Below are 12,991 nucleotides of genomic sequence, written 5' to 3' on the forward strand. Positions count from 1 at the left end.
CCGAACAATTGATACTGTATCACAAAATCCGCTCATGATATCTATTCTTCATCTTCCTGGATTTTCACCGTGAGCAGAATAATTAATAAAATTCAAATTAATATTTTTAGCACTCGGATTTCGGCCAATCGCTGCGCAGAATTCGAGTTTTATTTCAAAATTTTTTAATATTTCCCGACGAGGATTCACTGGTAGCTTTTTAGATGCTCATCTTCTGACGCATTTCACGTGGAATATTTTGTGCGATTGAGAAAAAAATTTTAATGTAATTTTAAAATGCATTGCTTTGGAGGAAGTCTTCTGGATAAATTTTCTTTCATTGTTTATAATTTTTTTGTCGAATTAATTTATTTCAAAGGTCGGATTAGTCTTTCAGGGGAAATGTGTTTGGATGGTATTCACTGCACCGTTTAACCGAACTCCGAGAAGAAAATCCGTCAAATGCCACTCATGCCTCAAAATTCATCGGCAATTTTCCTCAGATTTCCGTGCCTAGTAACAAATGTGTGAATTTTGCACCGGGAAGTCTCAAGGCACAAAACAATTGTCCCTAGGAAACCTAGGCTTCCAGAAAATACCAAATAATTTTGAAGAACTAGTGGAATTTCTACCAAAAAAAATCATGGAACAAAATTTTCAATTATTCTACAATTACAACTGGAAAAAATTTATTAAAACCCACGTGTTGGCGTGCCTCAAGAAGGAGTTTAGCCATATTTTTGCCGATTTCTCCACTTCAGATTGCGAATCGATATTCACTCCGAAGGATTCACAGAGACCCAAATAAAGAGGGAAAACCATTCGCAAAGTAAAGACTAAATTCCCACCTCCGACAGACTGAATGAAGCTGATGTCTCGTAAGACTCTGTTACTGCTGTTCATTTTCTGAGAGGATGCCACATTACAACTGGATGTCTCAAGGATGCAAGCATTTGTCGCCAGTGCGCCAAAGACTTGCCTGTTGCTGTTGCACCGATGATAACATGACCGATGGATTCAGCTTTGGAATTTGTCAGTTGGTCGTTAGTTGTCTCAGCTACTGTCAGTCTCAATTGAATCGTCTAGAACACAATAATCAATCATGCATTTCACAATATTTATCAGTGAGAATAATCTTCAGCACCTGCAGGGCATGTGCAGGAACGTTGAATATCATGGCTTCATTGAACGTAGGGCTTTTCTCCCCCCGTTTGCAGGACGTCTTCTTCTTGTGAACCTTTTTTCCTTGCTGAAGCATATAAACCTGCAGATCAATATAAAATAATTATCATTACAAGTGTTTTTTATTCCGAACGGAAGCATTGTAACGGTTGAAATTTACACACAGTGTAATAATTTATTAGCAATTAACAAATAAATAACCCCTTCTGGTTTAACCAACGCTAAAATCTTCAATGAAATCATTAATTAAAAATTCTTCAAGTTCAATACCTTAACATAGAAATCCCCAGGCACAGCGTCAGCTCCTCGAAGATTTCTCGCCTTAACAACGACTAGTGTGAGTCTCTCCGCAGTCGGCAGATAACTCAAAGAGAACATCAGCTCACCCAGATGAGGCACTGGGATTGCTGGACTAACGACAGGTAACCAAGTTGTGGCCGGTGGTCGAGCAGCTGGACCCAACTTCAATGAGGCTTCACCCAGGAGGGAAACTCCTCCACCCATGCCAATGTCGACGGAAAATATCTGTGGGGAATTGAGAATTCATGTTGAGCTGTACGCTCAAGTGTAAGTGTAATCTCATGAAAATGTGGATTGATGCACACCTCTAATAACAATGTTCTGCCTATGGGGCCACCGTCCAGAGGGAATAAAAATTTCTCTTGGTAGCTTGGGGATGGTGAACCCCTGTAGAGTCTTGTTTGTACATGTGTTTGTCGATCTGGCAGCAGACATACCCTGGAGTTTGAATAATTTATTACCTCCAATGGTAATGGTGTAACTGGTGAATTAAGTCTATTCCACAGGAAAAATTCATTGGTGATGCTACATCCAGTTATTACTCACCTGACTAATGTATCCTGAGCAGGCTGGCCATCAGGTGTGATTAGGTCCCTAGCTTCGAGTACACTGGCTGCAAGATCACCCTCGATATCAGCCCCACGTCCACCCCATCTCTCATACTCGAGACCCACGCAAATATGCCCAACTACAGTAATATCCTCAATATCACCAAGCACGACACTGGTATCTGAACAAACACTCTCACAGCTTATTGCCCTTTTCAAATTGGCCTCGTCGGGTGGTGGTTCCGGCTCTGGCCCCTGCGACTCCCGTCTGCTTCCTGTATTTCCGTCGTCAATTTCCGTACTCGTGTAGCAACTGAATGCATCCTCGATACTCTGACAAAAACCCAAAAAATATCGGCTTTTAGATGAATCTTATCACCCAAATTACTGGAAATTACTCATTGCCCACACGAAAAAAATATATATTCAGGAATATATGTCCATTACATCCAGATATACGCCAGTTATAATTTTTGGATTAAGTGGGAAAATATTTTCATGTGGTTGGTGCTACCTGGGACAGTCGTCTCTTCATGTGCACCTCCTCGAGGACCGCGAACCAATCGTGTGCGCTCCTCTTTCTGCGGGGAAAATGCCGAGATTATTCCCTAATTAAGCATCTCAATCAACGTCATTAATAGCCCTCGAGAGACTCACCTCTGCGTATCATTTATTTCCATTTCCACGAATTCGTGAATGCCGTTCAGCCTCTCCATGCTTTTTCTTCTTTGTTCAAGGCTATTGAAAATGTCCTGGAATAGACATGATTGTGAAAATAATTTAGCAGTAGCAAAAATGTTGGTTCAGAGAGAAAGAGATGATACCTCGGAAGTTCTGGTGAAGCTTGGATCAGACATGTATGGATAGGGCTCTTGATCAAGATCTTTTAGGAGTAACGGAGAAGCTGGTGGGTCTTGCAGGCTGTTATAAACCTGCGGTGATAAAAAATATTTTCCATTTTCGAAAATTCAATGGGAAAGCCGACGCCAAAAATCGAAAGAATTCTCCCTCAGGGAATAATACATCCCGACGTTTCAGATGATTCTGAATCATTTGAGAATTCATTTATGAGATTTTTTTGTAGTCAAAGCCGAAAGCCGAAAGAAGATTTGGAGAATTCTTATTTCTTCGGAATATTCGAAATGAAAAGTCCCTTTATTAATTTTTTTTTTCGAGTAATGGAAAATTCAATTCCAAATCATCTCAAATTTTTTTCAATTCCACTCTAGAAATTTGGACCAAAAATCGCGTAAAGGGTTGTCTAGTCTGAATTTACATGAAATTAATTACTGAATAATCCAATTTTTAATAAAAAAAAAATCAATCTCAAAATGAATCTATTCCCTTTTCCGGTCCAAATTTCCCAACGGAAAAAAGAAAAGCGATACGACCTTTTGGGGAAAGACCCGCGATATATTCCCAACAGATTACCCCTCGAAAGTACGTCAAAAGCCTTAAAACTCAAAGATAATATTTCAATCTCCTCGAACACTCCCTGAGCCTTCATCCTCGGCAATAATTCCCCTCCCCCCGTAAAATCTCAAATCCAACTTTTATAATTAAACCGTTTCTTGGCAGTCGTTAATCGAAACGATTGAAGTCGTACCTGCTGCGCAGTCTGGTGAGCTTTTAAATTGAGTTCCGGACTGTACAGGTCAGATCCCCGTCTCGACCCATCAATATTAAGTCCCGTTGATTCACCATCACCGTAGTACTCAGCCATTTCATCCTGCAAGCTATCCGAAGTATTTGCATCATCAAGCTGTATCGATGATCTCGTCATACCCGGGAACGTGAGTTTGGGAACTTGTTGTGCGGTAGATAGTACCGAGCTGTAAGTTAAATGAATAGAGGATAGCTAAACGGTTAGAGATTGTTGTGGGATTTTCTCGGGCAATTACACCCAAACTTCAGTTGAGTGTGGGTGGATCTAGTTTGTCCGAAAGAGATTGCTGGACCTGAGGGACAAATCCCAAATGATATCGTCCAAACAAAGAAACACTCACTTATAAAACTCGGATGCGTCGATATAACTCTGGGACGTTACTGATCGGAGAGCATTGAAGATCCTCTCACCAGCGGTTGGTTCACTCTTGCGATGTAAATCCAGAGGATTTGGAGGATCTGGAGGAGCAGGTGGTGGTACTGGACTCGGTGTCAACTCATTTCCACTGGGTACAATGTTTCCACCATCGGAAGTATCCTCCAGATGTGAATACATGGGCTCGTCTTGATCATCTGGTTGATCATTCATGGGTTCATACATGGGTAGATCCGGCAGGCTTTGAATGTACTGAGATACTCTCTGCAATCCCTGGGCTTTTGTATTTGCATGCATACCATAAGCCAACTCATCTGGAAAAGTGGTGTGGCGGTATGCCGTCAATTCAATATTCTGCGGTGTTTCTGGTTTTCTCAGCACTTCATTTCCGTAGTTCTGAGTGTTCTGGAGCAATGTTGTGACGACCTGGGGCCCATATATTGACTCCATGATTGCCTGGGTGGTGGGATTGTTGCAGCTGGTGAGATTGAAGCTGCTTGATGTACCCCGGGAGTCATTTCTGATGTGCTGACGCACCTGTTGAGTGCTCTTCTGGATAAACTCGTAGCCTGGATAACTGGAGACTGATCTATTGTCCTCGACAATCGTCAGCTCGTTGTCCTGGTGGTGGGATGATCCGAGATATCTGAATGGTGATTCTTGGCGATCGTATGGGGCGAATGCGCTGTCCCGGTTCATTCGGCTGACGTATGCCTCTTGGACTCTCTCCTCTAGGCTCTTGATGTTATCGTAATGCGAGTTGTGGTGATTGAGGGTGGGATCCTGACGGGTGTAGGGCCTCAGCTGAATGCTATCAGTGGTTGTTTTGTACGTGTCGAAGTGCAGGAGTGGCTGATCGCTGGTGTTGCCGTAGTTGCTGTAGGTCTTTGGTACTTCATTCTGAAAGGAGAAGACTGAGGGACCATTGCTCCTGTGAGAACCCGGAGCTCGTGGAATTGGGGGAGGAGTTAATGGCCCGGGGCCTGATTGCTGCATACGCAGATGATCTGCTGCTGTTGGTGCTTGCAGGGGTGAGGGCCTCGGTCGTGCTGTTGGTCTTGGCTGGGGTGCTGGTCGCAGCGGCTGCGGAGGAATCGCACTTCCGGTTCCTAGGGGAGGGTGCAGGTCTCTGTCTACTGCTTCAAATCTGAGGTGAATTGGTCAGTGGATGAATGGAGTCCGTGATTTTGGTGATGGGGATGAAAATTATATTTCCAACACACCTACACGGAAAGTTCGCACTTTTCTCCCGGATGAGCGGGGTAAAGTGAATACTTTCCGCTCTCGGGTAGAAAGGGCAACTTTTTGTTGAAAATATCATCTTGTTTAAATTTTGAAAAAATCCGCAAAAAAAATGGCCTTAAAAAAATAATTTCACGTGGAGATAGTCGGCGTAACTGTTTGGACTACTCTTCTTACAAATAGCTGAACCCGTGGGTATTGATCTTTTGAATATTTACCGGGTAAATGCTCCCTGGGCATCCAAGCGTAGATCACTGTCACTGTGCAGCAGATTCTGGGATGCATTGCCGGACTGACGATAAAGACCTGGAATCGTCTGGGCAGTTGGATGCTGTGCCTTCACCAGACCCACCTGGCAAACACCGGGGCTAGCGTTTCAATCATATCCTATCGTGATACGCAAACATCGACAAGCCCTTTGATCAGAGCCGGCGTTGAACGTCAGATAAATTATCGAAAAAGGGACATACCTTCTCTTCTCGGGGTGCCCACAGCCACGATAACCGCTGTCGCCACTCCTCGCAAACGCTCCAGATGTTTCGAGCACCCCACGACCAGCCAATGCAGTGTCTATTCCATGTGGAAATATTATTCCTGGCTTTCACAATCCGGGCAATTTCAATGGTCAATATCTCGCAGCTCAAACAATTCATTTCGATCAATCACGTCTCGTTTTTTTTAAAGTGACAAAATGGATATGGATTCAATATTATAACGGGTCTAATTAACATAATGAATAATGAAGTTAATGAATAATTTTTTTCAGTTTATTGAAAATTGTGTTGGAGACTGCTCTGAGAATGTGGGTTAAATTTTCACGTGTCGAATTTTCAATTATTACTATTGCATGCGGTGAAATTTTCACTCAGCCGATTTTGAGGCATTGACGATTGAGGATTGCTCGGTTTTGGTCGTCTACCGGTGATCCTAGGATTGGATTTTTTTAGGGGAATTCGAATTGATGGTTAACACACCTTCTGTAAAGAACTAGAGTAGCCACGATGACAATCCCCAGGACTATTCCAAGTGAGGTCACAATCCAGCCGCCCATTGTTCAGGAGATAATCTCAAATCCACGGGATAGTCTGGTTATCGTACAGCTCTGAAAGGCCCAGAAATCGTTTAATTGGATTATCTCTGGATTGCTGGAACGTTTTTACCGCTGGATTTTTCCTCATTAATTTTTCAATAGGGAAATTTGATGCTAAGTTATTTCACCAGCCAAAAACTCGGGGATTTTTTCATTAATCCTTCATCCTTGAGTCTTCACCCGTAACCTTTGATTAATTAAAATTAATTAAAAAAAAATAATTTTTTCGGAAAAATTTTCTTGATTAAGAAATGGCCATTTTTGAAATTCATATCCGTACCGAAAAATATTTATTTTGATAACTCGCGATTCGTGCAGATATTGTTTGACGTATCAGAAATCAGATCTTTATTGTTGTTTAATTGTTTATCAATTTAAATATGAAATTTAAACACGTAGCATGGTATCAATTACTCCGACTCTACATTTCTATTAGAAATGAGGAAAAAATGGCGAGAATATAAAAAAGGGGAGGGAAACATTCACATCTCACCCTCTCTTCCATTATATATATTTTTTATGGATTTCTCCAAGGGGTTACTGCACTGTCAACCCGTGAAAATGGCGGAAATTCATGTAAAATTCAATTGAAACTTCCCCGAATTTTCAATCTATTAAAAAATCAATTCTCTTTATTATTGTTAGTGTTATTCATTAAAAAACCAATTATCACTGAACGTGAAAAATGGAATTTCAAAATATTCCGAGAATAAAAGAAACAATAACTGACGATTAAAAATGCAATTGCATTTTCTGTTGAATTTTCCCAATGCCTCTGCCTTCAAGCTTTCATCTAAAAATCAATTATCAGTCAATCCAAAAACCCCAATTTTCCTGGATTTTCAAAATAAATGAAACAATCAGTGGCTTTCAATTAAAATCGAATGAAAACTCTCATAACTGACGGTTCAAGCGACATTGGGGGTGAAATTTCAATAAATTTCTAAGGGTCTTGGTTTCTCACCGGTTATTTGAGCTCATCAGCTTTAAGACAGACTTGGCAACTGCCACCGCACAGAAAAACTTGGTTAAGAGGTCTTTGTATGGAAGCTTTGTCTTACCGTTCAATAACTACTTATGTCTGGATTCATCTCCTATTTACGGGAGGATGTGCTTTAAAGGGACAAAGGACATTATCCAGTGGCAGGGTCATTCTCAGTTTAGATGCAAGTATTTCCGAGGCCCGTAATTCTTCCAGTGTTTTTTTTTTCTCCAGGAAAAATTGCATGTTTAATGGGTCAGCGGGTCACGGCTCATAATTTTTCTTATTGATTATTTTTACGTTCTTTGAATTAAATTTCAATTTTGATAATCACAATGATAATGATAATTATGATTTATCTTGATGAATTATCAACCTGCAGTAATCTTCTCTCACATGGGGAGACCCGTTTTTTCTGGAGGGTCCCATTTTACCCGGCTCTTCAATAATTCCAGGTAACTTCCGTAATACTCTCAAAACTTCGCGAAAAATATTCGACTCAGTCCTAGCAATCTCGCAGTAAACTTATATTTATGAATTTCCACTCGGGAATTCATGAAATGCAGATTATATTTTCAACTTTGATAACTATTTTGTTATTCAAAATGTGAAAATCTCGTTGATGTTTTATTGATACCTGTAATAACTTGAGTCCCGAAAATTTGCACTTTTCCAAAGTTTAAATTGCCCATGTGATTCATCAAAACTTCGGTCGCTTGTTATTCTCTCATTTTTTCGAAGAAATAAATTTCGGATAAAAATGATACACGAAAGTTCCTGATAACGGCGGGAAGATCAATGGAGTATAAATGGTGTCATTCGGTTTACGCGATAAATTCCTGAAAATCCAGGTTTGCGTGACATTTTTGAAAAATTTTGAATTTGAAAATTTCAGTGAATACCTCCTTCATTTTCATGTTCTCCTGATATTTTTTCCAAAATTTTGAATTTGAAAATTCCCGTGAAGACATCCTTCATTTTCATGTTCAGATATTTTTTTTTCAGTGAATACCTCCCCAATTTTCATGTTCTGATATTTTTCAAAAATTTAGAATTTAAAAATTCCAGTGAATACCTCCCCAATTTTCATATTCTCCTAATATTTATTCACAAATTTTGAATTCGAAAATTCCCTTGAAGACGTCCTTCATTTTCATTTTCAGATATTTTTTTTCAGTGAATACCTCCCCGATTTTCAGTTCCCCCGATATTTTTCAAAACTTTCAAATCAAAAAATTCCAGTGAACCCCTCGATTCTCATGCTCTCCTGATACCTCTCCAAAAATTTTGAATTTCGCTCTAGTTATTCCCACAGCGCAATCAATCAAAAGAGACTATACACCGTCCAAAGATCATGACTAAACTTTTCCAAGACTATCCTACTGCAACGACCTCGAATATAATTCCAACTAAACCCTGATACCTATAGCATAATTAATCGATTATTATTCGAGTCAGTGAAAAAATCGGTTGAGACGTTGCAGAAAAACCTGTGCAAATAGAGAAATGTTCTAGAGGCGTGAGTACTGATAACTAAGCCCCTGAAGTGGTGCACCGAGTATTTGGGTTAGCTACTTGTGGAAGAGTGTAGAATAGAGGAAAACTGGGTCATATCCAGCCTATCCTGCCTTTCGCGTGAAGGCACATTCACGTCAAGTTCGGTCAAGGTAAATATTTTTTTTTTTTCCTCTTGAAAACGTTAAAGTATCGTAACAGATGTACGAGTGTACCGAACGGAAATTGTATTATGTAAATTCTTTCTGTTTCTGTATCACTGCACACTCATCCATCAGACAGATACGCGTGGGTTTTTCCTTCTTTCGGGAAAACTTTTTCATTGTGAAAAATTGATAAGCCTTCCCGAACCTTTGACGAGTACCCAACACTTTACGCAATTCGAATTTTCAATGGAACATTATCTATCAAAATAATTTATATCGTAATCCCTTCATTTGCAATATTTTTAAAAATATTATGATAATTGATTATTTTATAGCTATAATGACCCCGCAATATCTCGTCTTGTAACATTTTTCCCGGTAATATTTACGCGGAATAATAGATTTTTAATATTTTTACGTGCAGCAGTCGAGTCCGGTATTATTACCCGATATCTCGGGATTGAAGGGAGATAACGATATTTTCATGGATATCTTTTTTGTAGCTCTCCTCTTTTTCTGTAAAAAATGTTTATACGGAAAATTCGGTATGTCCCCTCAATTCCGAGATATCGACTCAAAACTGGCATCGTAAAAAAATGGCAAATCAATTTTTTTTGGAAAATCATTATTAATTACTTTAATGCCGTCAATAAATAAATATTTCAACGCCAGGCGTTGACAGATCTATATATATATACTATATATACTATATTCAGTCTTGTCATTGGTGAACCCCAAAAGTTACCACAAGTGAGCGGATATTTCCCGCATGAGATGCCCCAGGGGAATTCCCGAAGGAATTGCTTGAATTTTTTTCATCTTCTCGCGAAAAAAAAAATATGCGGCGATGTTTCATTAACGCGCATGCTAGCTTTCCATTGTTCTCATAAAATAGCTTGAGATCCTGTCTGAAGAGATTAGGAAAATTCCTCTGACGGAAAATGCGAGTTTTTATTTTTCTTGCAGTTAATTATTTTAGAAAATTATGGGGGAGGGTGGATAGCGGGAAAAATAGCGGGATAGGGCGATGAGAAATTTAATAACCCCATCGTCTCCTCCATTTTCTAGTGTCTCGTACCAAAATTCAATTAAATACTTTTTTATCAACTCATACCACTTTTATCATGCCTCCGCCCCGGCGTCGAAACAAGATGGATCTGAAATACCGTCTGTGTCATTCCCTCGTGTACCGCCATTTCCATCCCATCCTAATTCGATTGACTAAACTTCATTTCAGTCGGGACATAAAAATCATCAAAGGTAAAAGAGCTCTATGAAATCCACCCGGCGATCAATTAGTCAATTGCATCAGAGTCGCTTGGATTTTTTCTCGTCAGTTTTTTGCGGAAAAATTTTCATTGCAGTTGAGTGCAGAAACTTGCGAATTGTTTTTTTTTCTCTATGAGAATCTGCGGAAATTTTCTGTACAGTCCGGATTAATCCCGACGTTCACGGATTGAATTTCAAACGAATGGGAATCCCAAATCAACTCGGCACATGTCGAGGGTTTCATTATCTCTCGGTTTTCATGGAGAGGAGATTTCATTTAGCGATGAATTTCATGTTAATTCGGAGTAAAAAGAGATTGGAGTAAGAAATTTTAAATCGTGCTGAATCATCAAAAAAAAAAAAAATTCTTTGAAATTATATCGAGTCATTTGAAAACATCATTTTTTTCACTTGAAGGCATGTGAAATCAGCAATTGTCATGATGTATTTGACAATGGATGATTTCTCGTTTTTGTTTTTATATTTTTCGTGACGATTTATCAGGGCAATAATTTTTCAAACTGAAGAGAACTCGCGTGCATTGCGGGTTTGGTTATATCGATAGTACCTAGTGCATAGCAGTCGTGGATTCTGGGCAGCTGCCAGATAGCGCATTGCGTCCTGGAGAAGCCAATCCTCTATGGCTTTTACCAGAGATTATGCAGAACATGCGCTACTCATGCGTATCCCGACGTAATTAAATCATTAAATCAATCACGCATCCACTTAGCACCCGCCAAAGACCTCGATATATATCGATACCCAAAATGTTTTCAGAATCAATTCCCGAGAGTCCATTATTTTTCCCGCCTCATTTGCACTAGATTAATTCTCCAAGTGGAATAATTGCCATCCCCACTAATTAACTATTTTTCACTTAATTATTCCGGGAATAAGTCCAGAAATTGGAATGAAATAAAAAATATTATGGGAGAACACACGAGGGCGAGGTTTCATTTTTAATGTTTTATTTTTACCGTTAAATAAATTAATAACATTTTTTTTTATTCCTCCCGGTTATTTTATTTCCCTGGTTCATTTTATGTAATTGAAAAAAAATCGTTTCAGACAACATAATAATTGTTTCTACTTTCTAAATTGAGATCTCGATTTTTCAAACAATTTTTCGTGATGATAATAATAATAAAAGATAAATTTTCATTGTTTTTTCCTTCCGCGGACGAATATTTCCTGAAAACAGAAAAAAAAACCACAGATTTTTTAATTCAAAAAATTGTAATACAACTCCTGTTTACATTTCCCGTAATTTTTCTGGATAATTCCAGTGAATTTTTTTATCAGTCGACAATGATATTTTTTCCGGGGGTACATGGGATTCCCCGATTAAAGGGTTTTAATATATGTCTGTGGAATATCCGGATGTCGCATTCTGGAGTCCCTCATCCCTCTAGCCCCGGTAGAGGGTGAAACCGAGGAGATAGGGTAACGGTGAAAGGTCACAACGAAAAAAAAGGGATGAGAGGACGATGGGTGGGGTAGATCCTCTCCGAAATTACTATCTCTTCTTCATCACCTTTTTTTCACCATGTAATACACTACACCACGTGATCTCACATTTATACATCATCCCCCTCACCGTAATTATGAAATGCGGGTAATAAATCTGGATTTAGAGATAACTCCCACGTGATACACCGCGAAAATATATATTTGAAACAAGTATGAAATATAGAATTTATTTAAGTATGTAAATATATTAATAATATATTATTCAGAACCTAATATCGAATTTTACTTTTAATTTTAAAGAGAAAATCAAATTTTATGGTTTCACCCAGAAAATTGAATTTGAATTTTTTTATTTTTCAATTAAAATTAAAATAATAATAAATTTATTATTCTATCGATTTCTTTGGTAATCAATTATTTCAATGAAAATATTATGGATTTTTAAAATAAGTTTTGAAAAATTCATAAATTAAGTATAACTCGTAAATTTTTAATAAAATAAAATTAAAAAATGGTTATTAGTAAAAAAAATCGATTTTTAAAAATTATAAAGGTTGTGAGATCTTCGAGTATTTTTTAATTGCGAATTATTGAATAGTGCGAGGGAAAAAATTGGTGGACTCATCCCAGGTTGACGCACCGTCACGTGCAGTTGTGCCCAGGGCTTTCAAGAACCTCCGGACGTGACCCTTTTACCTCTGGACAAGTGCCGCAGTGTCAATGCAACTGCAGCACGAAATACTCCCATTAGACTGCGAAAAAAAAAATATATTTTTCATTCATGCAAGCGTCACGGTAATTCACTCATTAGAATTTTCTTTGCCACGTGCGTCACGATTGAAAGATGTACCACCTGCACTGTTGGGAAATTAAAAAAAAAGTAAATTGCAATTTCAATTAAAAAAAAGGTAACGGATTTAATGACCGCAGGGTGACGGGAAATTTTGGAATTTTTTATTGATGCTTCAGGGTCCATTTGATTTCCTGAATATTTTGGGAATTCAAGATTTTCAGGCAATTTTCCGGCAATAATTTCCGGAATTTTTAATTCATTGGAAATTTATTCAATTGTCATTTAATATGAGAAATAAAATTTCGGTAAATTTTGAATATAAATTAGAAATTTATAAAACATGGAGAAAAATATACGGAAAATGACGGAAATATTTCACATAATAATGGGGTGACCTTGATTTTTTGGGAAAAAGGAGTAGTACCCGGGTAAAA

The 12,991-nt window shown here is 38.5% G+C and overlaps 1 protein-coding gene across 1 annotated transcript; it reads right to left on the reverse strand.

Annotated features, from left to right (window-relative positions):
- Nucleotides 1-684: 684 nt before the first annotated feature.
- Nucleotides 685-6,343, reverse strand: Syt12 (Synaptotagmin 12). Its single transcript, XM_011307091.1, has 13 exons — nt 6,267-6,343; nt 5,763-5,862; nt 5,511-5,644; nt 4,016-5,197; nt 3,616-3,841; nt 2,834-2,941; nt 2,667-2,761; nt 2,524-2,584; nt 2,008-2,333; nt 1,767-1,899; nt 1,432-1,686; nt 1,124-1,243; nt 685-1,061 (listed from the first exon to the last, which is right to left on the reverse strand). Exons 1-13 carry the CDS (start codon nt 6,341-6,343, stop codon nt 879-881), a joined length of 3,000 nt encoding a protein of 999 aa, XP_011305393.1. The 3' UTR covers nt 685-878.
- Nucleotides 6,344-12,991: the final 6,648 nt, after the last annotated feature.

This window comes from Fopius arisanus, unplaced genomic scaffold (assembly GCF_000806365.1).
Source record: "Fopius arisanus strain USDA-PBARC FA_bdor unplaced genomic scaffold, ASM80636v1 scaffold00002, whole genome shotgun sequence".
NCBI lineage: Eukaryota > Metazoa > Arthropoda > Insecta > Hymenoptera > Braconidae > Fopius > Fopius arisanus.

Coding starts and splice junctions, on each gene's coding strand:
- Syt12 (XM_011307091.1), bottom strand. CDS start 6,343: ATGGGCGGCTGGATTGTGACCTCACTTGGAATAGTCCTGGGGATTGTC. Junction 3,842..4,015: donor GACGCATCCGAGTTTTATAA/GTGAGTGTTTCT, acceptor TTTAACTTACAG/CTCGGTACTATCTACCGCAC. Junction 2,334..2,523: donor TGAAGAGACGACTGTCCCAG/GTAGCACCAACC, acceptor CAGAGTATCGAG/GATGCATTCAGTTGCTACAC.